General features: G+C 38.9%; 1 protein-coding gene across 1 annotated transcript in view; it reads left to right on the forward strand.

Annotated features, from left to right (window-relative positions):
* The first annotated feature begins 291 nt into the window (after window positions 1-291).
* The window catches only part of SNX24 (sorting nexin 24), an 88,707-nt gene continuing 61,625 nt past the window's right edge, over window positions 292-27,373 (forward strand). The window contains exon 1 of the mRNA XM_058823239.1: window positions 292-382. Coding sequence (XP_058679222.1) covers window positions 323-382 — 60 coding nt within the window. The 5' untranslated portion in view covers window positions 292-322. The remainder of the gene's footprint in view (window positions 383-27,373) is intronic.

Raw genomic sequence — 27,373 nt, forward strand, 5'->3', positions numbered from 1 at the left:
GATTCAGGTTTGAGCTGCATTGTGAATTTAGGACCGGATAAATTCGGCCCTCCGGAATTTAATTTTTTTTCCCTCCGCTTTTTGTGTGCTCCGCAGTACTGCTGCAGCTCCGGCTGAACCAGAAGCCTACGCTGTGGAGCACCATTTGTTTCAAAGCACCTTTTCTCCAGTGGAACCTCCTCCCTCCTCATCCCGGCAGCGCGAAGGGCCGCGCGGTGCGGGGCCCAGCCCGCCTCCTGCCCGGCCCATGTCACGTGGTGCATGATCACGTGACGGGCGCGCAGATGGCGGCCGGGCTGCCGCCGCGCTGAGGGGAGCCGGCATGGAGGTGTTCATCCCGTCCTTCCGATACGAGGCGAGCGAGCTGGAGCGGGGATACACGGTGAGGTGCGCCGGGGCGGAGCACGCCCGCGCCTCGGGGAGGCCAAGTCCCGGCAACCAGCGGGGGCTGCGCTGCAGCGCTGGGCAGACATCAGTGTGCCGGGGCCGTCCTGCCCTCCGTGCCCAGGCCGGCCCCGACCTGCCCTGCCCAGCCGTGCCGTGACCAGCGCAGCCCGTCCTGCCCCGCCAGCCTTCTCCCCAGCTCTGCCCAGCCTTGCCCCGCCCTGCTCTCTCCAGCATTGCCCTGCCAACCGTGTCCTGCAGAGCCATCCCAGCCCTGCTCTGTGCACCCCAGCCATGTCCTCCTTGTCCAGGCCGGCCCGGAGGGAGCCGTGCCCTGCCCAGCGCAGCCCTTCCCTGCTCTGCCCCTCTCGGCACGGGGAGCATGGCCTCAGCCCGCCAGACACCTGCTGCCTCACTCGGGCGCTGTTGTGCGGGGCGACAGCAGCGACAGAGGCGGGTGCGGCGTGAGCGGCGAGGACGCTCCGGGAGGCAGCTGCTCCCTCGCCGCTCCACCCTGCGGGGTCCAGGTGAAGGGGCTGGAGTATCTCTTGCATGTGGAGAGGCTGAGAGAGCCGGGACTGCTCATCCTCGAGAAGAAAAGGGGCAACGATGTCTCTTCAATATGTACCGATGACCTGAATGGCCAGAGTGAGAGGGCCAGACTCTTCGTGTTGGTGCCCGGTGACAGGAGAGAGGGCAGTGGGCAAACACCAGAACACAGGGATAGCTCTTTAAACATATGACAAGACTGGCTTGTTATCATGAGGGTGGTCGAGCACTGGCATAGGTTGCCCTGAGGACTGTGAAGTCTCCATCCTTGCACATTCTCAAAACTTGGCTGGACGCTATCCTGGGTAGTCAGCTGTATAGCTGGCTCCCCTTGAACAGGCAGATTAGTTTGCACAGGTTTTAGAGGTCCTTTTTGTTCTCAGTAGTTTTTTCACCTCACAAAACTGTTGGACAGTAGCATATTCACGTGGTGCTTGGTGGAGACAGCTGGACCAAAACCCAAGGTATTTATCTGAAAGTGGATATTCAAAATGTGCTTCCTCTATTAAATAAATTCATTTACTAGCTTAGAAAAAAAATCTGAATCCTGTAGAACTTCTAGAAGATTAATCCATATAGGTAGTCATAGTTCCTTGAAGCAAGTTCATCTTCCTTATACTGTATATTATTTGGTCTTCACTACTAGCAAGTGTTTGCAGGCCTTGCAAAAGGTAAACCACTTTAGTTGTGTTAATGTGGGAGTGTAGCAGCATTAATACTTTTGCCTTTTGGGTGGACTTAAATGTAAGTGACTCTGTACAAGACACCTGTGTGGTTTTGGGGAGTTGGCTTTCAAACATTTTGAACTAAATGTGATTGAGTGTAATTACAATAGCGCAGACTGATTCCACCACGTCCTAGTGGGCAGGTTAGTCGAAATGACAGAGTGATTTCTAAGATGTGCATATTACACAAATAGAACTTCTCATAGTAATGTTTATTTTTAGTATTTGCATTTAGTGAGTTTCTATTTCTTTAAATGTAATACTGTCTAGAGGATATGGGTTTTTAAAATTTAATAAATGTTAAGCTGTGTAAGCTTCAAAGAAATAAGAAATGAAACCATATGATTCTAGGAGTCTTCCAAGAAAAGGGTCCTGAGAGCAAGCATGTTCTATGACAACACTGTTGATTGTTACAGCATTTTTCCTCTTGAGTCATTTACTGGTGGTGAGTCAGTCTCATGGATCTGAAAGTTGCTGTGGTTTAGTAGATTTTGGTAGTTTTTCCTGCATGATTATTTTGCCATTTTATTCAGGTGAGGGGATTCTATTCTACATCCATACGAGCCATGATCATACTTTATGCTGATCATGAAACTGTATGAGGTAGTGTAGCTGAAGTTTGTCTGAGTTGGGCATGCTTGTAGGAGAGGATATGGAAAACTGCCTTGATAATAACGTTGTGTCTTTCCTTTCTGTTTTAAAGGACTATTCATGAGAAAAACTTATGCTGGTCTAATTGTCAATTTGTGATTATTAAATAATTTGCATAAGTATTGTTTCAAGTGCAGAAATTCAAAGGGGTATACTTTATGTCGTCCTTACAGCAAAACTGAAGTTAATGAAAGCTTTCCGTTGCTCTGTACTAGCTGTGAAATTATATAGGTAATCCGCTTTATGTTCATTTTCATCAGCAGCTTTACGACATTAGCATTTAAAAGTGTGGTTTACAGGCCAAAGAAAGTGTACTGCCTATGAACACTACTGGCAAACTGGTAACAAAAGACAAGAAAAGGCTGAGCTGCTTAACTTTTTTTTGCTTCACTCTTCATTTGTGGATCTCTTTTCCCCACAGTTCTTGAGTGGATAGACTGCAAGGCAGGGAATGGGGAAGTAAGTTGTAAGAGATGAAAGAGGTCATGAAGAACCTGAACATACCTGAGACTAAGGATGCTGATGAGATGCATGCCAGAGTCCTGAGGGAGTTGGCTGATATAGTTGCCAAGCCACTCTCCTAGATATTTAAAAAGTCATGTGAAATTTGAGGTGACTGGAAAAAGGAGTACCCATCTTTAAAGGGCATAGAAAGAAGGACCTTTCAAACTACCAACCTGTCAGTGTCCCGTCCATGCCCGGGAAGATCCCGGGACACGGATCTTCCAGGAGCTTCCAGAAGCTCTGCCAAGGCACATGGAGCACAGGGAGCCAGGGCAGCTGCACCAAGGGTGAGTCCTGCCCGAGCAGCCTGGTGGCCTTCTGGGATGGAGTGGCTGCATCAGTGCCCGAGGGAAAGGCTGCAGGTGTCGTTTACCTGGGCTTCAGTAAGGCCTTGACATGGCCCCCATAACATCCTCCTCTCTAAACTGGACGGGTGTGGGTTCTGCAGGTCAGCTGCTAGATGCACAAGAATGTGTTGGATGGTCGCCTCCAGAGGGTGGTGGCCAATGGCTCAGAGTCCCAGAGGATGTCAGTGGCAAGTGGTGCCCTCAGGGGTCTGTCCTGGGACCAGTATTATTTAATATCAATGGCACAGACAAAAAGATCGAGTGCACCCTCACAAAATTAGCAGATGGCACCAAGCTGAATGGTGTGGTTACTCTACTGAAGACAGGATGCCATCCAGAGGGACCTGCATAAACTCCAGAAGTGTGCCTGTGGGATCTTAATGAGATTCAGAAAGGCCAAGTGCAAGGTGCTGCACCTGGGTTTGGACAATCTCTGTTATCACTCCGGGCTGGGGGATGGAGGGACAAGAGCAGCTGTGCCCAGAAGGGCTTGGGGGTGCTGGTGGGTGAGGGGCTGGACATGACCCAGCCATGGGCACTCACAGCCCAGAGAGCCAAATGTGCCCTGCAGCCAAAGCAGGGTGGGCAGCAGGGTGAGGAGGGGATTCTGCCCTCTGCTCTGCTCTGCTCTGCTCTGCTCTGCTCTGCTCTGCTCCACCCTGGGGAGAGCCCACCTGGAACGGGTCTGCCACATCCAGCCCTGGGGTCCCTAGCATAAGAAAGGGGACTGTTGGAATCAGTCCAGAAAAGGACCACAAAAAGTGGATCAGAGGCATGGAGCACTTCTGCTTTCCTCTTTCTGTGAGGAAAGGCTAAGCGAGTTCGTGTGTCCAACCTGGAGAAGAGAGGACTTTGGTGCTCCATATTTGCAATAAACAGGGCTTTTAAGAAAGGTGAGGACAGGCTTTGTAGTAGTAGGCCTTTTCAGTGGAAAGGAGAGTGCTTTTAAACTAAAAGAGACTAGATTCAGATTAGACATAAGGAACACAGTTTTTACAGTGAGCATAATGAAATCCTGCACAGATTGCCCAGAGAGGTTTCAAATGGCCCATCCCCGGAAACATTTAAGACCAGTCTGGATGGGACTCTGACTTAGCAGCCTGACCTAGACGAAGTTGTCCCTGCTTATTGCAGAAGGAGTGGATTAGATGACTTTTAAAAGTCTCTTCCTACCCAAACTATCACATAATTCTGTGATCACAGAAGTTCCACTTTACGCAGTTGATCCTTTTACTGTGTTGTTTTTCCCACAAGTGCTAACTTGGTCAAAATTAAAGTGTTTTGTTGGACTGGAGTAGCTGGAACAAGGAACTATCAGAGCATATGCAATTGAGAATAGCAGAAAAGGTGTTGGAAGCAGATGGAAGATTGCTGGCTTGCAGACTGCCCACCAGCTGGGAGGTTTCAGAGGGTGCCTTCCGCACTGTGACTGCCGGGGCCATTGCAGACAAGCAGCAGCCACGGGTGGTTTTCTGAGAAGAGTGGTGATGGTTGTTGTGGCGTCTTTGCTGAAAACAGTGATGGTGATGACCTCCTGCATGAAATGAGGGACTGAAGGGAGAGTTGTTCCTCTCTATGGTGGCTCTGCATTGCAGCCCTAGCACGCTTCCCTGACATCCCTGTGTTTCTAGTTCCTTATCTTTAGCAGAACCGAATCCAGTTCCCCTGGATGCAGGCTGCTGCTGTGTGTTCTTACTTCCTGAAAAGATAGGACACAAAAGGGGTATTTGTCCTTTTCTTTATGGGAATTCATTACCAATTGGTTTGTTTTCAGCTTAGGCCTGTTGTTTTAGATTATTTTCTTTTTTCCCTGATGTGGCTAGGCATCACTTGGAAAGTGGAATGGCCAGAGATCCATCAGTTCTGCGGAGAGGGAGGAAATGACTTGCCATAGAAAGTGGAAATTTCTGTCTAGCTTCAAAGGAAAAACTACAGTGCAATTATGAAATAGAAAGGGAGGTCTTGACCAGAGAAATAAAATACTAGGGATATAAAAGATTAGAAAGAAAAATTAGGGAAAAATATAATTATACAATGCTTGAGATTGGATTCTGTCAATAAAATAAATGGGAAACACAGTTCTTTCAAAAGTGTTTGTTTCAGGAGCTCAGCTTTTCTAAAGCACTGTTCATCTGATACAAAATCTTGAAAGTCATTTTCCCTCATCCCCTACACAAAAAAACCCAAGGAAAGACCCCAGAGTAAACTTGCACTTGTTCCAGTTCTGTTTGGAGTGTACATAAAATGATGAAACACAGAATATGGGAAATGTCAGTTTTCTTGGTGGACAATTAAATTTCATTGTCAGTTTAAATTGATGACACTAGCTTCTAAACTATTGAGCCTGTGCTAATAAATGCAACAGTTGTTCATAATTTGGCAGTGAATGACCTTTAAATGTAGGCGCTTACTAAGGATGTCCCTAGAGAACAATTCAACTTCGAAATGACACCCACGTGTTCTTGTTGTCATTTAAATATGCTCCCTTTGTCAATAACAGAATAATAAATACTAGTTAGATTTCTAATGTTGATTCAGATCCCAGGAAACTTACTGAATAAATTAGTGTACATTTGATTTATATTGACCAAAAAAATTTTACAGTGGTATATTGCAGGTCAAGGTGACATACATTTAAATGTGTTGTAGAGCAGAGGGCATACTTGACTGACACAAGTGCTTACTGCACTTTTAATTAACACTTCCAATACGACTCTCCAGATTGCTCCTGTAGTTGCAATTGTAGAAGCAACATCTGACATGTGAGATCGTAAACTAATGTGGGCTTTTTGAAAGTTCATTCACTTTATCTCCATAGAAGCAGCAGTTAAATTACAAGACTGTACTTCTCTTCATGGAAGTATAAAATCACAAGGATCTAAAGTTTGGTAAAGTTTATGTATTTCAGCATTCTTTGCTGTTAAAATTATTGTACATAGGGTCAAAAAGGGAAGTTTTTAGTTGTTCTTCTATGAAGACCCACAACAAGGCATTATAGCAGATTATAAAGGGGCAATATTTATTCTTTTTTTTTTAATGATAAAGTACAGAGGGAGTAACTATGAGTTTATGTAAAAAGATTTCAAAGTATTAGTGTTCTAGCCCTTTAACTTTTAGTTTTCTATACTGTGTAAACTTGGTAGTTTTAAAAAATCTGAACATATTTTGAGTGCCTTGAGTGTGAAATCTACCAGCGTGAAGACGACTTGCATACCGGTCGGGCTTTTGTAAGCTCACCATGTATTAACCTTGGGTCAGAAATAGAAATCAGTGACGCAGCAGTCACTCCAAGTTCAAGGAAGTTAAACAGAAGTACTCAATCTATTAGATCAAATTAGTCTTTCACAGTCTTAGTGTCTTCATAGAGGGTTTTCAAATGTCCTGGTTGCTCTACCGGCGTCAAAGTAAGTCTGTACAGATGCATTTCTCTCCTGCAGGGATAATGAAGACGATAAAAGATAATTTGACAGATGTCAGTGATTCTGTAATGTCAGAAAAATGCTATTTTGATCATTGGTTTTGGTGAGTTTGATGTTCCAATGAAGGTGGAACATATTAGGGGAGGAAATAGACTAGGTAATTTAAGCCAGATTGCTGTTTCTAAACATAGTTTTTTTTCCTAATTTTTCTCAGTCGATAACTTCTGCATTTGTCAGCAGTGATGATTAAATTTCTTTCCTCCAGTCAGTTTTCCAGTTTGACAGACTTTGTCAGTGGTATGAAACTGACCACTTGGTATGCAGTGGGAACTTGAAGAGTGTAAAGTAAGACACAAAGAATTTTGCAGTGCACATGATGGCAGCTAAAGAAGAAAATAGGAAGAGGTAAAGCCAAAGTGAAAACTGGCTGAATTTGTATACAGCGATCAGTTGGAGCTGTGGACAGATCAGAGAGACACGTGTAGCTCCAGTGATCTGCAATTGCTGGGCAATTGCCTGAAGGCCCCTGCTTCACAGTCATGGAATCTTTTTGGAAAGGGCCATCTAAGATTTCTCTGAGCAGGAAATACCTTTTGCTTTATTTGTGATGGGAGGGTTGACAGCTGAGTAGAGGAGCAGCAGCATTATTACCTCTATCAATTTTCCATCTGAAAGAGCAAAAGTTGACACATTCTATCAGTACACTCTAACTGCAAAACATGTATTATCCGTTCATCTCCCAAGATCTACTGGTTTGCAGGTTTAATGAGGAATTTACATTTTCAGAAAGATTGGAGGTAGCGGTACATTTTCAGAAAGATTGGAGGTATATATTCTATTTATAGAATATATCTATATCACAATAAAGATATATTTGAATTCTGCTGTATCTTTTGGAGGTATTGGTGACAACATTTGTTTAGTAATGTAGTACTATCAGTGGAATTATTTCATCAGAGGATTCATGCTTAACTGTCCTGGTGATGTTTCCGGATAGCATCAAGTCGTGATAATTGTAAAATCTTGTCCACAAAGATAGTGTTAAACAAGTACATAGTATATTCTTCACTAGCCAGAGTGAGAACACACCAGACTTTAAAATGCAGCATGAGGGAGATGGAATAGATTTCTCCCTTTTTCTTACTGCAGTGCAATTTTGATCGGTCTTTGAATTTGAACACAGCACCTGATGTAATTAATTCCAGGTTTAATTGATAGTTAGTGACCATTGTTATGGAATTTATTAAGTTATCTTGGAATTTCACTTGGAATATGATACCGAAGAGGTGCTTCTGTGCAGGGTGCTCGGTGGGATAACTTCAGTGTTGCACTTGGGTGCAGTGGAAATGCTTGGTTTAGGTATGCACCATGGAAGTGTGTTAGTGGAGTCTTTGAGGCCATTGTATTCTGAATATTCTTGCTATCAGTAGCCATTATATTTTTGTGTTTACAGGAATTATATGAGGACTTGTATCAACTCTTCATTTTCAGTTTTCTATAAGCCTGCATTTTTTGTGGTTTGTGGAAGACTAAAATAGCATTTTGGAGAATGTTCTGTGAGAGGATTTTAAAGACAAAACAGATGTGTTGTCGTTCCCTTTGAAAGTGGCATTGTATTTTTAATAGAAAATGAAAGGAGAAGTGTATGTTGTCTGTTAATCAACTTATTTTGAGGTGTCATGATAAGTCTTACAGCTAAAGCATGAATATCCTCTTCCTGTAAACAAAATTATTATTTCAACCTATATATATTGTGTTATAAATTTCACATTTCATAAACCAATAAATGTTGTAGGGTTTTGGTTTTTTGTTTTTAATAAAATATTTGGGGCACAGCAATCAGGCTTGGATACTTTCAGGCATTGAAATAAGATGAGACAGAAGGAGTATACCATGAGTAAGGAGCCCATGTCCATGCCGGGTTTGAAACAAAGTATGTTTCTTCTCATTCCTCCTCTGTTGGTGCAGTGAGAGCTCCACCTCTTGTTCAAAAAAACCTTTGGTTCTAGGCGTGTATCCATAGGAAATCTGAGAAGATGAATTTGGTTGTTGAATTTGCCCTCAGTGTAGGGTACTGACTATGCTAAGTAATTTATGAGAAGTGATAGCCAAACCTCCACTGCAACCTCCATCTAGTGTATTATTTATTTAGATGTCACGGTGTTTGTGGGACCCAAAGGACCCAGTTAAGTCCAGGGCCTCTGTGAGACAGGTGTGGGATAATGTACATGCTGCACATAGTTTCAAAAGTCACTCTTTAAAGGGGTTGCCTGCACTTGAGCATCAGTTCTTTCCTGGTGAGATGCTGTGAAAAGCATTGCATATCCAAAGATATTCTTACTATTTGAGTACTTAATTCTTTAACAGAGTGTAAACAGTACAAAACTTCTGTGAAAATCTTCTGTCCCACTAGGTTAACTTGAAAATGGTAAGACAAGAATTACTTATCTTCATTATTTTATTTTTTATATATCTTGTCTCTCATGTGATTGCTTCATTTTTTAAAAATGGACCCCCTTTTTATACCAGAGCAGAAGGTATTCAAGTACTGCAGTATCTTCAGATTGGAAAATAATGAAATCTAAAGCTTCCCTTATAATCTTTTACAAAAGGATGAGCAAAGTCTTGATTAGATAGTGAAATAATCAATTGTTCAGCAACAGGTCTGCATTAATGACAATAGACTGCTTTCATGAAAAAGGACCGTGTGTGTTGAGAAATACAGCTAACTGCTTCTACTTCTGGTTTTGCACAGGACTCTTTCTTTGTGTATAGATTCCCTTCTCTACTCTATTTAGTAATCAAGCTCTTACCAGGAATATGACAGATCATGTGTCTTCCTTGCAGCTGAGCTGTGATGGTGATTACAGTCTGACTTTCTTGTTCTTTTAAGATGTGGAGAAAGAAAAAAGGGAATATGTCTTCAGTTTATTAGTAAATTAATGGACTAGTAAATTTATGGTAATGTCAGGGAATGTAATAAAAATATTAGCTGTGCTTTCAATATATGAAGAAATGGATATTCAAGAAAAATGCACATCAGCATTGAATTTGACAGTTATGTCATTATAGAATCAGCAAACATATTAGCCTATTATTTTTTCTTATTTGTTCCAAATTCTGAGGAAAATTATCTCCTGTGATGACATACTTCCTATAAAGTTTTGAAATGCTTCATTCTTACAAACAAGATGGACGACATTTGAAAACTGTTTTCTAATTAGGGATTCATTCTCTCAGTAAAAGTCAAAGACCTCCCTTCCAGGTTTATGTTCTAGCAAGGGAGTATAAAAAGTCAGTAATTAGTGACAATATCTATTTTTGGTGTTGAATAGAAATGTCAAAGGCCTTTCCTTTTGCTGAGTGTTCAGAATGTGGGTGTGATTGTGTGATTGGTAGGAATAGTGGTTTTGCACCATTGCCTCTGACACAGTGACTAGAAAGCTCAAGTACATTCTGAAGTATGGCTAAGTTTGGGGTGGATTTTTTTATTGTTTTGGTGTTTGTTGTTTGGTTTGGGTGGGGGAGGTTGATGGGTTTTGTTGGAGTTTTTTATTTAATGATTTCCTTTTCATATTTGTCGTCTCTGTCAAAATCCATTCCTAATTTTGGTTTTACCTTTTCCCTTGTCAGAAATGTTTCAATATCAGACATTGAAGTTTTGCCATGGATTCCTTTTGCCATTTGAGAAGAGGGAGACAATATTTTTTGAAAGAAATTCACTAAGATCTTGATGAGCACGTTATTCTGGCATAGTAGTTTTCTTCTCTCAAGTAACTCAGTCCTTATGTTGGCCTGAATTAGAGGCAAAGTAGGAAAGTATACTTTGTAAGAAGTTCAGCACTTGTAGCTAAGAAGTCTTTTAAGATTTTGTCTTTTGTTACCTACTTGCTACTATATATTTATCTGGAAAATAAGGAGAATATCATAAAGGGAACCAGAAACAGTTTGAGGGTTCTTGTTAGAATAATTTTTTCTCTACATACATTTAGTCTTCATATTTGAATTTTTTCTTTCCTGGCTTGTCATTGCAATTACATAACTGCAGCTTTAGAAAACCTCTAAACAGAGTTTTAAGGGTGAAAAAACCTTGTACCATCTGGTTCATAGTATAGAACTCTAAATTAAAAGAGTGATTTTTTTTGTCTAACTGGTGGGAGAAAGAAGGACATTTCTCCTGAAATAAATTGTTCTGTATACTAAGAAAAGATGACTTGAAGTTAGTTACTTAAATCAGGAAAGTCATTGCTGTTTGCTTTTTCTTTTCCTTGCTTTATTTTGTTTTTGTTTTGGTTTTTTTTTTTTAATAAATTGTGAATGTTAGCATTACTTTCTCTGAATGCAGTGGCCAGGATAATTCTACTAACACAAAACTTTCCTAACTGACTAAGTATTTAAAAAATACATTTTGTGAAGTGAAAAAGAAAAGGTTAGTTTTGAAGTGTGTTTGGTGTATAGGAAAGAAATGGTAACATGCTGCACATTCAAAGCTTTTTTTTGCTACTTAAATTGTCAAAAATTGCTGATTTGAAAGGGGGTAAAAACCTGCTTAAAGTAATCACAGATACAACCGTTATCTGTTACAGGCTAAGAACTTAATGCCCTATTGCTCAAATGAGTTTTTACAATAACGAGATAGCTATATCACACTCCTAAGTGAAAAGCTCATGAACTTTCCTGCATGGTTATTTCCAACCTCTACTCTTCTAACAAGCTCCCAAAGTTGTTGTTGCTTATAAAAGTGGAAAATGGACCTGATAAAAATGTTTAGTCTGCAGGGCTGTGTTTTATTTATCATATCACAAAAGAACAATGTTTTGTTGCATCATGGTCAAAATAGAAGCGACCTTGCTTGTTCATGAGTGCTCAAAGCATAGAGATAAGAGGCAAAGTAATAGAGTACAATAGAAAGAGTGTAGTGTAATTATTTGTGGCTTGTCAAGTGAAGCCCTTTCAGGCCCCAAGTGATTCAAATCTGGGAACTCTGCACAATTCTGTACACTAACCATAGCCAGCATCAGAGAAATCTCACCCAGCTTCTCCGACAGTACTGAAATTGCATCAGTTTGTCATGCACTGAGCATGCCAGCTCCGTACAATATCATTTGCTTGCAAATGGGCCTGGCCCCAACGCCCTGAGACACATTCTTTGGTATCTGACTCTTGGCCTGTGATTTGTCATGTCTCTAGTGCTATCAGCGTAAAGTAATTTTAATAGATTCTGATGGTTTGCTTCTGGAAGGTAAAGAATGCACTACAGATTGTGTCAGGTAGCTTTCTATGGCATGCAGTTTGGTGGAGGCCCTCATGATGGTGATAGCCAAACAAAGACTATGGAGAAATGAGAACCCAATTTTGAACAGTATTTAACACTGCCCTTCTCAACACCCTGCTGTGGACATCCTTGCTAACTCAGCAGGTCCAAGAACTTAGCAGCTCAGCAAAGCAGGGTTATTTGCGCTTCAGACTTATTTATGGATGAGTGGATACAGCAGAAAAACAGTGGCTTTTTTGCCCCTACGCAGAAAGTGTGTAAAATGTATAAAAATTTTAATTAGTTTTGAATAAGTAAACTGGATGTACATTTATCTTGGTGTTTACCTTTTTATTATTTGTTTCAAGTATTAGTATTCTCTAAATAAAAATCCGTGGGTGTTTTAGCAATATGTTACATAATACCATAAAAACATTTTTGAAAGGCTTATGCGACTTATACTAACATGTATCTTTTATAAGATTATATAAATATGGCCCAAAATACATATTCCTGAAGAATTTCTTCATATATTTTAATTGATATATTTATTTGACAATGATTTGATTACTAAATCTTTGTTTGAAGCTGTTTTCTTACACTATGAAGTAAGTATGTTGCATTATTTTACTCTTCCTTTAACACCACTGAGATGAGATTATTTTGCCATTGACAACTCTGATCTTTGCATCATTTTTTTCAGCTGACTTCCTTAATTGATTACTACTTTGGTGTTGGAGCCTGTGGCATAGCTCTCCAGAATTCTGCTGACACCAATCGATTAATGTGAAGGTGTTAGTTACTGATTTCATCTAAGAAACATTCAAAACCATGTCAGTAATCGGTTCTTAAAAACTGCCAGATCACTGGATTTTATTCGTTTGAACATGTTAGTTTGGGTTTACAAGGATTTCTCTGGAGAGACAACAACAATAAAAAAAACCCAACAAAACAAAAGCCAACAAAAAAAAAAAAACAAAAAACCAAGCCAACCCCCCCCCCCAAAAAAAAAACCAAAATATCCCCACACTTTGAGGTGAGTCTTGTGGGAAAACAGATTTTATTCAGTTGTACATTAATATAGTGTACGTGCACATGCCTTAATAATTAAAAGACTGTTTTAAAATATGTACTTATTAATATTTAAGGTATCTCTGAGGAATTTGTAAAAATGCTTCAGCACTAACTATTTCTTTTTATGTTTACCTGGGGAATTTTTGACAGCAGTGTAACTCTGAGCACCCCGCTAGCAAGGCTGTGCAAGTCTGCCACTTTCTTTTCTGCAGTTACTTCCACGTTTGCTTAGCAGCTTTGCATAGCTAAGCAAATTTTTAACATGAGCCTGCAATTTTTTTTCCTTTTTTTCTTCTAAATATGTTCAGAAAAATATGTTGTTTTATACAATTTCGCAGAGTAATTCTGTGTTATGACCACAACTCACTGTTCAATATTGCACGTAGGAAAAAAAAAAAAGAAAGTTTCTTTTTAAGCTTGATATTAACTTTTGAAAGCATGTTTTGCTTTTATTTCTTGGTGGAGTGTTTTGTAGAACGACTTCTTAAAACAAAATAGATTTTTCCAGTGTGCTAAGCTTTGTGTATGGTGCTGTCCATCAGTAAAACTTCTCTGTCTGATTTCCTAGGGGTGGTTGCCGAGTGTGCAAGTTTGAGAAGACCAGTGAGCATGCTGTGTTCACAGGTTTTGTATGTGCAGAAGGCAACCTGAGTCAGTTGTCTCTACACCAACATCAAAACCAGCAAAGTATTGTGGTCAGTGTAATATGCTTATATTCAGAACGTAGATGGACAAGCCTACACATGTGTTCATGGGTGCAGATATGCAGAGGCACGTGCACGTGTCAGCATTGGAAGGATTTGTTGGGTTGTGTTGCTGAAGGGTCTGTTTGAGTTCCGGTATGACTTGATGTTTTAGTGATGTGGATGATAGAATGAGAATGTCCTTATTTGAATTTGCCATTGACACCAAGGTGGAAGTGACTGTGATCATGCTGGAGAGCAGTAGAGTGTAAAATAATTTTCGTAAGTTGGAAAGTTTATATAAGAAAGGAAAATGAGATGCTAACTCAATAGGAACTGGTATCAAATGTTATATTTATCAAAAAATAATCACATAAATGGAGTAACATCTAAAAGATTAGGCAATAGATATTCCTGAAAGGATCTGGGGGTTATCATGCATCACAAGATGGCTGTGTCACAAGGCAAATGCCTATTGGGGTTCCAAAAGAGGAATGTAACAAAAAAGTCAGTGATGTGAAGTGTATACTAAGTGTGGAGTGCCATGTCCAGTTTAGGTAGTGTGTGCTAAGAAACATGAACAAATGAGAAAAATTGTGGATAAAAGAAGGCAATGTAGGAGCACTTACAACAAGTTACATTGCTTTCTGGATCTCTGATCAATGTGAAGGAGCTCTTTAGATTGAAAACAAAACAGTGGGTAGGAACCGCATGACAATCTCTGGCAACAAAAAGCTGTTGAATAACAGAGGCAGTTGGTCTGTGTATTGACAGTGTCATGGTCTTCTGCTGTGCAGATATCTGACCTATCCACCAGAAGTACAGGGCTAATTATGAAATGGTCCTGAATCCTAAAGCTACTACAGCTCTAGCACACTCTTCAGGAGCAGGGTATGGAAGCTTTGTGTGAGGCTTACAAGTTTCTGTTAAGAGTAAGAAGTACAGTTGGTAAGATGTACAGCTTAGAGACAGCAGAAAGAGCCAGGTACCTCCAAGAAATATAGAGCCAGATTAGGTCTCAGACTCCTTTTTGTGAGCCCCCCATTGACACTTGGCTGTCATCCTTTGCATTATTTCAAAAATTTTGTTTGTATCTTTGCCCTAATCTTTTATCTCTTACAAATTCTTTGGCTTTCTAAAACTCATATTTAAGAGTCCACACAGAGTCGTTCTGTCTCTTTTCCTGGGGAAAGTGGAAGCCTCTCATAATGGAACAGTTGCTGAAACAATCATGAACGTTTCCAACTCTGATTCTTCATGTAAGAGACAAAAATGTGATTTGTTCATTTGCTCAGGTAAGCCTTTTTCAAGGTCTTCCTGGGAGGTAAAAATTCTAGATTTTTCCCCATTTTTAGCTAATATTATTCAGTAAAGCATTTGTGTTTGGTATTTATCCTGCTTTCATGCTAGTCTGTATCTGATTCCATAACTGTAAATATACATAGCAACGAAAGGAGGTGTAGAACGTCAAGGCTGACATCTCCCTCTATAAGCTAGTCAAGAAAATGCAAAAATTCAGTGCTACTCTTACTTCAGTCAGTACGCTTTTTCCAGTTTCACAAAATGAAAGCTTTCTGAGTGTTTAAATTGCTGGATGTGTGGTGTTTTAAGAGGTGACTAGATTGGTGGTTTAGCTGTGAAGCAGAAAGCAGTGGGGGGACAGGAGGGTTAGGAGTCCCGTCAGAGGTCTGAGTCACTAATCCCTGTCCTGCTCACAGATGTATTCACCTCAATCCTGTCTGATCTGAAGGGTGTGAAAATAGACTGTACAAGTTAGAAGGCTCTTCAGGTTTACTAAATTACAGAAATAACAGAAGGTTAAGCAATTTCTTCCTCAGTTTACTCCCAAGTATTTTCAGGAGCTGATGAAAAAATTGTATTTTTAAAAGATTATTTCAGAAGGATTTGTAGGGCAACAATTTTTTGCCAAACAATATACCTTATGTGCAGAACTTTCTGTAGGTATCACCTATTCTTTCATTTGATTAATGAATTATGTACTAATTTTAATTTTGTGGGACAAGTTGCTGCTTTGTCAGTGTGTGCTCAAATATCAGCATTCATTTCCTGATGTTTCTTGCATGTTCAGTGGTAACACAGAACATTCTCTCTGCCCTGGTGCAGGAGGCATGATGTGATGCCTCTCAGTAGTAAGTTCTTGCTTGCCTTTTCTCATGTGCTTTCTTTTAAGCACTGCTATGATCCATTCCATGATGTGATCATATGCCTTGGCAGAAATCAAAGTCAGAGCAAGAATAGTGCTCTGCCACTTGCCATTCTAGTTCTCTCTTGCTACTCTTAGCCAAGGACATACACAGATAGTTCAGCTTCACTTAATTCTTGATGTATGTAATCCACTTATTGCTCATGTGTAGATGTAGCTTTTTATCCTTCACACCATGGGAATCATCAAAAAATCTGCAGTTTCAGCAAGAATAGTACTTTAAAACAGAAGGCTTGGTGCAAAATATTGGATGCACAGCAGTATGGTGATGTGCCACTGTCCTGAACACTAAATAGAAACCTCTCATATTTCACTGCTGTCTTTCTCATTAGTCGGGGGTTTGATGATAAGTGATTTAAATATCCCTAGTATGCAAGAATCATGGTCACTGACAAGGAATATGATTACAGAGATTTTTTTTTTTTACTCCTCATAGCTCAAATAGGCTATTCCTATACTTCTCAAGGTAGCAGGGTGGGGTTATGCTGAGCAGCATGATAAGTAGGCAACGCGAGTCGACATTTACTCACTCCCCTGTTATAAACCCATTTTTACCTCCTACATTACAAAAGTTTTTAATTTCTTGTTTGTAGACAGTAAAACATTATTCCATTTACAAACTGTGAGCAGACTTGCAGAAGAGCATTGAGAACTAATTTTTCATTCCCCAGAGAATGCAAGTTTGTTGCCATGTAAGCTATCTTATGACTGGCATATATTGACTGTCAGCCTTTCAGAGGCCCCAGTGCTGGGTCCTGCATGCACCAGAGACACAAGATTTAATTTTGATTCCTGACTAACTTCCTTCTGGGTGTTTTTACCTGAGAGCTCTGTGCATGCATGGATTGCTTACCTGCTAGAGGAGAGCAGATGAGACAAGCTGCCATGAGAGCATACTCAGAAAAGCAGCTGAAGAGGGAAATCTCCAAGTCAGCCAAATTTGGTTTTGTACTCATGCAGTCAGACCATAGCTTTGCACTGCCGTACAGAGCTCTGGGGTTTGAAACTAAAACAGGTAAAAAGCAGTAGTTTGATCAGATAGCCTTCTGTCCTGGTAGTACGTTTGGTACTGAAGCTGGCTGCAATAGCTTTGACATTGCACTACTTTTTACTACCACAGAAAGGGAATCGAGGTTCTGAATAGACTTAGGGGCCTTTTCTGGTATAGACAGCTTGGAAATGTGAAATGTGTTCTTGCATAGAATCATGAAGTGGTTTGAATTGGAAAGATTGAATTTAAAAATTATCTAATCCAACTCTTTACCATGGGCATGGACACCTTTCACTACTTCACATTCCTTGTTAGATTCAACCTGACCTTTGGCACTTCGAGTGGTGGCATATCCACATCTTCTCTGGTCAGCCTGTTCCAGAGTCTCACCACCCTCATCATATAAAAAGTCTTCCTTGTTTCCAATCTAAATCTACCCGCTTAATTTATGAGTTAACGTTGCCACTTGTCCTGTCACTACAAACCTTGGTAAAAACTACCCTTTCTCCATCTTCCCTGTAGCTCCCATTATGTATTGGAAGGCCACAAAATCTCCCTGAACCCTTTTCATCTTGTGCTGAACAACCACAACTATTTTCCTTTACAACTCGTCACAGCAGGGATGTTTCAGCTCTCTGGTCAATTCTGTGTCCCTTCTCTTGACTTGTTCCAACAGATCCATGTCTTGCATGTTACTGAGGACCCAAGCACTTCAGGTGAAATCTCACCAGAGCAGAGAGGGAGAGTCTCCTCCTTCTCCCTGCTGACCGTGCTGCTTTTGATATTTCCCAAAATGCAATTGACTTTATGGGATGTGAGCACACATTGCTGCATTGTGCCCAACTTTTCATTCACCGTAGCCCAAATCCTTTTCTGCTGGGCTGCTCTCAACCCATTCATCCTCTAGCCTGTGTTGATACTGAGAGTTAACCAAACCCATGTTTGCTCTTGGCCATGTTGAATTTCATGACGTTGGTATGGGTTCACTTGTCAAGCCTGTGAAGGTCCCTCTGGATGCCATTCCTTCAGTGAATGAACTGCACTGCTCAGCTTGGTGTTTGGTTCAGTTTTGTGTAGAGGGCACTTACAAGGCTGGGGTCGAACATGAACAAGACCAACCACAACAATGGCAGATCACTTGCTCGATGAATAATGCAAAGATCTTGAGGAGTAAGTTTTTAATTATCACTTGAGGCAAGCCCAGTGGGATAGATTAAATCGTACATGGACAGGATTATTTCTTGAGTTCTGTGACTTTGGGAGTTCTTGACTTTTAACCTCAATGGTTTTGTTGTATTTCCTTTGATGGAATAATGTCTAAATTTATACTTTACTATAGTACTCAGTATTTTGGTAAAAACAATAGAAAAGGTCACTGTATAGTTTGGGGGGAAAATAGCTGAGTTACAGGCTTATTAAATGTTTTATAACATGTCACTGTTGGTTTCTTGTTTTCTTCTTTTTATTCTCCTTTGTGTAACACTGTAAATATTTAAATATGGCTCCCAAAAATAAAATCTCTCTAAAATGCTGAGCTCCTGTTGAAGGCTCTAGGGATTTGGTGTACTAAGTTAGAACTGGTTGAATGCGTTTTAAAAATAACTTGTGGCTATAATTATTTGCTTCAACAGCTTGACTAGTGGTCAGAAGTAGAAGCCAGGGTGCAGGTCAGCCTGCTGGTCGCCACTGAAACAGCTGGAAGTCCAGTTTTTGCCTCTGGACCTGGAGGCTAACTCAGCTACTCCTGAGCAGCCTTTTTTTGTAAGCTCCCAGTATGAGCACATATTGAGTAACATTGGACTGACTTGGTTAGATGCAATGGAAACTTGCAGTCACTCCAGAATATTCCTTTCTAATTAGCAGAAATTTTGAAGCAGAGAAATTGCTTAAGCTTTTTAAGCAAAGGTTTTCCTCAGAAGAGGAAATCAGTACTATTTTGTCTTACTAGGTTGTTGGGATTACTTCTCGATGAAGTGAAGTCAGAGGCAAATACTTGTTTTGTTTGTTCCTGCACTTTATGTTGTAATCCTGTTTTTGTTACAGTGGTCAAAGAAATGGATTTAGAATTCACACCTAGCTTAATTTTACTGTTTTCTAGATCTTGATTCAAGCTGGGTTCTGAACCAAGTATGTGTATGCGTGTCTAATTTGTCTGTTTAGAAATACAGGAGAACATTCAGCAGTTCAAATAAACAGCCATACCCTTAATTTACTTTCCTGTTAATGTACTCATATTAGTGCTAAGATCTTGAACAGATTCTCCTACAGAATTAAAATGATAAAAGAATATATTAATTGATAAATTGTGTGTGTTTTGGAGCACTATTGATTACCTCACTTATTAGTTGGGCATTAAAGCAGACAGTGTTTAGACAAATATTGAAATGCTCTTATGACTTGCTTTTTATGTATAAAATGAAAGAGTAGCAAGCAAAATCTGAATAATGGGGCCTTGTTGTAATTCACATTATTGTTCAATTGTGAGTGTACAGGAAGTATACATTTTTCTCATTTGGAAACATCTAGTACACTAAAGTTTGTTTCTTCTGGGTGGCTTTTAAGTTGCTTTTTTTTCTTTAATTAAAATTCTTCATAATAATATGGTTTTCAGCTATAGATACTGGTATATAGGTGGTGTTCTTTACAAGCCATCTACTTGATAATTTTGGGTGTTTATTAGTACAAGAAGAATTAAAGTTTAAAAGGCCATAGGAAGCACTGGAATATTTTTGGCTCTACTTAGTTACTAGTATTAGTCATTCTGTAGCTTGAATAAGGTATGTGTGCTCAGCGTGAGGGTTATCCATGAAAGTTAGCTCAGGATCAGTCCTTGGAGTGATGGCTCTTGTCGGTTTGTGTCTTTGCTGGAGTGCCTAACACACCAGTAGGGGTCACTCTATGCATTGAATTTAAGGAACATGTTGGTAAGTTTAATTACTCTTTTTAATTGCATATGCTAGCACTCTTGAAAAGAAAAAATCCTAAAGGAGAATTCTACTCATTGTTTATTAAAATACTGTTTTTTCTTTGAGCTGGGAATATCTGTGCAAAGCATGTAAACACATTAACATGCAAAACATGTTAACGTGTTATAAACTAAAATGGCTATTTCACAAATATCTCATGATAAAATTTCAGAGGAGTTTTTGAAAGAGTCTTCACAGTTTGCTGAAAGAGAGTGTGCAGAAGACAAAGTGATTCTGGTTGCGGTTGCTGCATTTCCATGCCCCAACTCAGTAAAAAAGGCTGGAAAGTGTGGTGAGGCACATCAATGTGCCACATAAATATTTCAGTGATGTATTCTTCCATTTTTCTCAAACTTTAAGGCTGTTTTTAATACTCTAGCAGAAGGATATCAAGCATGTGTGCACCTGTTAAATGAAAGAGATATCCTGGTCTTCTAAGTCTGGCAGTTAATTGTGCAACTAGTTGATGATCAATGCAGTCACTTCAAACCAATATATAAGATCCATCTGTTTCCAGTTTTTCTGGAGTGGCAGTGTTGTGAAATATATCTTTCCCTCCTGTTTCCTTCTAAAATCTGTATCTTAGGATTTAAAAGGTTTTCCTTATAAGATTGGAGAAAGCATTTTAATGCTTGTGAAAGGACATAATCCTTTCTTAAATGGGATTCTTCATTTATCCAATTTTAAATTAAAGATTGAGATTTGTACTTCATAATACTTTCTTTACTAAGATTTCTTATGAGGGATACATTGCACTCTTTGATGGAACTAGATATGCTATTTAGATTCCTTTCCTTTCCATGGCCTCCTCTTCCACACTTACTGCAGTAGTTTATGTATTTGTGTTTTTCTGTGCCACAGTTGTGCGCAGGAGCTCAGCTCTTATTTCAAAAGAACTGGAAGCCACAGAGAATCTTCAATGTAAGTGGTCTGTGGAAAAAGGCCAGCAAAAATCACTCCAATCTGGCGGCTTAGCTGGAATCCAGGACCTGAGAGTTCAGTTTCTGACTCAGGCAAGTCAAAGTAGTCTGGTAGTTTGCTTCATAAAAGCATGGATAGACATGTGGAGTCAGGTGAAATAGATGGAGAGGAAGAGCATATTTGTACTATTTGTGATCTTTGCTTCAGAGGCTGCCTGTAAGGATAAAGTGATTAATTTCAGTAATGCTGACACAAGAGCAGATGGGAGCAGAAGAAGTAATTTCAAGCTAGTAAGGACCAGCAATTGCTTGTTTTTCTGTGCCTGATGAGATTTGCTTAATTTGATTGATAAGGGTATCTGAAAACTTGTGCTGATCACTTTTGCATACACTGCACTTCGATGAGAAAACAAAAGATCAGCTCAGATGTATATCTATCTATCTCAATTTTTCAGTGAAGTGGTTGAAATTCTATTTATGTTGGTAATATTTTATTACAGTAAAGAGTATAGTTTCTTCTTTTTGTTAAGTGTTGTCTCTTTACTTAGAAGTGTGTATCAGGGAAGAAAGGGAAAGGTGAAGAAATAAGAGATAAGGAGAGTATTGATCTTTTCCTTGTATTCTTAGTTCATAAAACTGATACTTTATTTCTTTAAGTAGTCCAAAAATTTGTATATTACAAGCAGAGAAATGTCTTTAAATGACAATGCTGCATTTTTAATTGGAATGGAATAAGAAATTTTGTAATCCTGTAACATAAAAACTATTAGCGTCTTTCCAGCAAATGTTACTTGAATTCACAAAATTAATTCAACTTCAATGTGCTTTTTTTCAGTGAGACTGCTTGTTTTCCCTTGCAGTATTTTTTCTCTGCATTTCCAGTGAAGTCATTATGGCTTAAATAAATCATAGCTTTTCTTTATTTTCTCTCTGCCCCCAGGTGCACCGGTTGTTCTGGTCATCTAAGCCTAACATATTTTAATGCCTTTATATGTAGCCCTTATTTCTCCAAAACTGATCTTTGAAAAAAAAGCTTGCTCTCCTTTTCACAGAATCAGAAAATGTTTAAGGTTGGAAGGAACCCCTGGACGTAACTTTCACCAATCTCTCTATTCAAGGAGAGCCCCTTTAGAGTACATTATTCATGGTTGTGTCCATATGGATTTTGAATATCCTACAGTGAGGGAGACTCCAAAACCTCTCTGGGCAATTTTTCCAGTGCTCAGTCACTCTCACAGTGAAGTTCTTCCACATGTTCAGGTGGAACTTCCAATGCGTCAGTTTCTGCCCATTGCCTTTTTCTGTTGCTTGGCACCACCAAGAAGAGCCTGGTCCAGCCTCCTAGCGCCCTCCCTTCAGATACTCATGGACATTGATAAGGTCCCCTCTTAGCTGTCTCTTCTCAAGGCTAAACAGTCCCAGCTCCCTCAGCCTTCCTTGTAAGAGACGTTCTCCACTCCCCTAAAAACCTTTGAAGCCCTCTGTTGGCCCTACCCCAGGAATTTCGTGTCTGCTATGCTGAGGATTCCAGAGGTAATAGTGGGGATCAGGCACAGTTCCTTTTGGCCCAGTGTACCATAACATGGCAGCTTGTCTAACTCCAGATCCCCACCAAAATTAATTTCAAATTAATTTTGAATACTTTATTATGTTTTATTATGTTTATTGTAACTTTAAAAGAGTGAACATGTGAGTATTTCCACATCTTTGGTTGATGCATGTACCAAAATTCTACAGTAGCTTTACAGTATTGTTGCTAACATGAAAATACAGAGATTATTAGTTTCAGTTAGGTAATGCTAATACTTACCACACCGCATTACTTAACATGACCACAGATTATTTATTTTAATAATTATTGATAAATGAGTAGGGAGAGTTGGGAGATGATAGGGTTTTGGAGGATTTTTTTGTGGGTTTTTTTTGGTTTTGTTTTGTTCTTGTTCTTGTTTGTTTGTCTGATTGGGTTTTTTTTTAAGGTAGGATTTGGTCACAGCAAATGGTTGTGTCAGTGATTACTTGTATTAATTTATGCACCTTTTTCTTGATAAAAGCTACCTATTTGGAACCAGAGTGAAACAAGACTTGGCGAGTTCAGGGGTTTGATGTGAAGTAGGAATATGACAAATATCAACATATTGAACAATATTTTCACACAGCAACCTGGTGGACATAACAGAAAAAACCCGACCAAACCATTCCTTTGCTTCTTCATCCATAGAAAAAAAGGTGGAGTTTCTTCAAAATATATCCAAAAAATGTTTTTTTAAAGAATGTTGACAAAATCACCAGATTTGTATGTTCGGACCAGATAAAGGTAACAGGTTATAAGATTTGAGAAGATAAAAATATTTTCTCGCTTTATTGACTTAAACAGTATTTCTGTGGTTTCTTTTAAACATGTGATTCTTTTTTTGTCTATGTACTGTTTTTCTGTACGTACATTATACATTTTTATTCTATTTAGGCTTTTCTTAAATCACAGATGTATCAATTTACCTTTTTTAAACTCAATCTCATTTTCAAGTATACTTGTATTTAACATAAAAAGCTTAAAACTTAACTTTTAAAAAAAAAGTAAAAGGTAGTACAAAAAATTTTTAAAAGGAAAAATATTTCAAAAGCCCAAGCAGTAATGTAACTGAGAATTGGTTAGTCAGGCCACCTAAAGACAGGGAAAAAACATGTTCTATCATATAGTATTAAATGTCATACTGGTTTTGGGAGTTACTTTGTGTACACTGAGCTTTGTACAGAAAAAGAATTGATAATTTTGTCAAGGAGCAGAGTAGAAGACTGATGCTGAAGGAAGCATCAGAAAGTGACACTGCTGAAGTTGTCATAGATGCTCAATGTAGATTCCTTTTGAGTGGCGTGCCTTCAGTGCAAAGATGAATCCCTGCTTTAAAGAGCGCTCCTAAGTGATGTTTGCCAATGGAAAGATGTAATTATATGGTTGATGCAGGTTGTACTGTTTCATGCTTTGGAATTCAAAATTACTGCAAGAACTGTAGATTATTGCAAAATGGTAAATATTGTAATGTGTGTGACTACATGCATTTGTTTTCCTTAGGTTTTCAGGATTTCTTTTAGAAATGTTGGGTTCTTGCTGTATTGTGCACCTTTTTTAAGACAACAGTCTATGGCACTACAATCTATACTTATTCACTAACCAGGGAAGATGCCTCTAATGCATAATGAATCCAAGTATTAGTTTTTTTCTTTTGACTTTGGCTTTAACTCCACTGAGTTTAACTAAGAAAACAGAAAAGTCATTGCTTCAGCTAAGTGTGCCTGTCCAGGAAGAAATGGTGATACTGCTACAGGCATGCTTTGAGCAATGGCTTGGGCATTTACCCAGTTCATATATCCCTGTCACAAAGAGTCAGTTTCTGTTCTTTTGAAGTGATGTGGCTTTCTGTGAATTATTCACAGGGAAGAAAAGGTCTTCTGCACTATCTAAAACAGAAACAAATGCCTGTGATATGACTTTGTATAAGGAAATCAAGAAATATTAGAATGGTGCCCTAAATGTAAGAAAGCAATTTGTATTATTGCATGATACAGTTAGGATCAGCCATAAAAAAATGAAAGCTGAATCTAAAAGTAATAACATCAGATGTAAAGTTGTTTTAGATTATCTAAAGACTGAAAGAGATTATCTAAAAGACTGAAGTGTGTTCATCGTAAATCACTTTCAAATTCTGCACATCCTCTATACATCCTTATGTCAGCAGCCTATTATACAGTTTCTCTTTCCATTTCTCTTAGCTTCTGCTCTAATAGGGTGGGCATGTATGGCTTCATATTTTTTGTGAGAGAACTGACTCCAAGGTAGTAGTGCAGTGTGGGAATTATTAATACTGAACAGTGTTTCCTTAATTTTCAAGGTGATTTCACTGAAGGAAGATAGATGTTTCTTGTGCTTTGGACAGATACTTTGCATTTCAAATAAAACAAATTGTTTTAGATCCAGGATTAAATTAGAAGTAGGTTCACATAGGGATTTTTTGTTTTTCATAATTGGTTAGGAATTGCTGTTGTCACCAGTATCAATGTCAAGGCTTTCAGCCCAGATATTTATGCATATCAGACAACTCAAATAAAGAGAATTTCCTGTTTTCTATATAAGCACAAAGTACAAAGACCAGACTTGGAAAGAACAAAATGTAATTTGTCGTCAACTTCTTGTCTAAAGATACTCTCCTATTTTTCTTGATAATTTTGAGTCCTTATGAGTAAAAGTGTGTGCAGTAGAAGATCTTACAGAAGAATACAGAACACATCTTTGTTTTCTTTGTTTAAAAAAACCTCAGGGCTGAAATAAGTTTCATAAATATACCTTAAATAACGTCCTATCTATAGTTTTCCATTGTCTGGGGTACTTCCTCTTTCCTTCCCACTGACTTCAAGATTACAGGCAGTTTGCTTTTTAGACATTTGTCATCATATGCATTGAATGTTTCTTTATCTTCCATTTTCTCCTTAGATCTGTATATGTTAAATACGCATGGTTTTGTGTATGTGCAAATAGATGCTGACAGCTAGCCACAGCATCTGAGATTACACAGTTTATTTTAGATGCACACTGAGCTAGCTGTGAAAAATGTTAAATATGTATTTGAAAGCTGTTTGCTATGAATGAGTTCTTGGTTTCACTTAATGTGAATAATTGTAAATATTGGCTTCTGGGCTGAAATTTTCCATCACAAATAATTAGTACACATTGAAATTCTTAAGATTCAGTGATATAATGCATCTGCTTCTGAGAAGAACGAAATAACAAAAACACCCAACAAAATGAGGAAATTGTTTTGCCAAAATTTAAAAAATAAATTTGATCTTGTAACTGTTGTGTTACCTTATTTTTCCTCTCTTTGGAGTGGGAATTAAAAAGTTTTATTAGAGTGGGAAAAGTAATTGCTCTGTACCACTCTTAGCCAGATGACCTCTGAAAATGTAAGTTTACCCCAAGCTGAGTCTGAAAGCAAAATTCTTCTAGGTTTTTTGCAGAAAGTGCATTACAAGAACTCAAAGAAAAGAACAAAACACTTCTAACCATTATTGGTTTTATCTGAAAGAAGTTTCGGTGATAACAACTGGACTGAAAATTAGCAAGGCTGCTTTCACATTTTTCCTTTGTTGTTAATGAGTTTGTAGAGATTAGTCCATATTGTTTCTACTGTGGAATAACAGAAGATGTATTCTGTTTGTTTAAGACATTATTCACATGCATTTCTATGTTATTTTCAAAGCTTGGATTTCTCTATTTGTATGAGATTTGGATTTAGTCAACCTCTGGTTTCATGCTGCTTGCCTAAATCAAGGTATAGGAAATGCCTTCTCTGAGAACTGAGTCTTTTATCTCTTTCCCCTTGAAATGGAAAGAAATTTCTGTGTCTGAGGTGGTGAATAATTTTGTTTTGAATCAGAAGATTGATTCATTTATATTCACTGTATTCATTTATAAGCAGTTAGCCTAAATGCAAGGCTTAACTTTAAAAGGTCGGTCATCACTTACCTACAGTAAAAGAGCAACTTTTGGACCATCAGCATCTTCTTCTGGATTCTTGTTTGAAAACAAAAACCTACTGCTGCTGCCTTCTGTAAGATATGAAATGGAAAGCAAGTTCTGATGTCTGTGCTGTACCCCTAGAAGTTTCATTATTTGAAGCCCTTCAGGTACAACTTGTAACATATTGGCTTTTTTGAATGACTGCAATTTACTTGGTACTAACGTTATCCTTTAGTTTTCCAGTTAGACTGATAATGCAAACATAGATTCTGTAAGAAATGGTTGTATAGTGTAATTATACTCTGACAGGTTACTCTGGTGGAAAATGAGTTTTCTGTCCAAGATAACAGAAGAAAAAAGTAATGAAAATAAGAAAATTAATATTTTAGCTGCAGGACATTTTGTGTGGAGAGCCTCTGCTCATGAATGCCTCAGCATTTAAATCAATACAGTTTGAAAGACTCTCATACAAGTTGATATAATAACCCCTGAAATACTAATGATGAGTTATCACTTCCACTGGGAAACTGTACCGGTCCCAAGCATAAAAGTGGTCATTTAAAATGTCTTTACTAAGCAGCACAGTATTCTGTAGAACTAAATCTGAAGTAGATCTGGCTCCCTAAATGGTAATTCCGTCTTTTTTTAAAAGGTCAGCTCAATTAGATTTTGGCAAGATTGAGTCTTCAGTGTCTCTTATTATATTCATCAGGACACATTGGCTGGTAGTTTGCAAGTGTTCATGAGCAAAACAGGTTAGTAATATATTGGTACCAGTACAAATAGATTGTCCTCACCACCGCATAGACAAAACACTCATGAGAGCTGTGCAATTCTTTAAACACTAGTGGCATGATATAATGAAGTTGTATTCCATTAAGCCCTTGTATACAAGGGAGCAAAATGTCATCACCTGAGTGTGGCTGCATTTCTGTGATACAACCTCATCTGTTCCGTCAACTAGTTTTGCTCTGATCAATAAGCAGTTTTCTGTGGCCTTTCACTACTGTCAGATGTCATTGAGTGATGTAAATACACATCAGAAACTAGAAACTTGACAGCTCACCTAGACTAAAGAGAGAAGTGTGGGAAGGGGTGTACTGCTGGGATAGACAGAAATGACAGCTGATGTCTGCTGTGTATAAATGATTTGATATTGCTACAGAC

This window comes from Ammospiza caudacuta, chromosome Z (assembly GCF_027887145.1).
Source record: "Ammospiza caudacuta isolate bAmmCau1 chromosome Z, bAmmCau1.pri, whole genome shotgun sequence".
Classification (NCBI taxonomy): Eukaryota; Metazoa; Chordata; class Aves; order Passeriformes; family Passerellidae; genus Ammospiza; species Ammospiza caudacuta.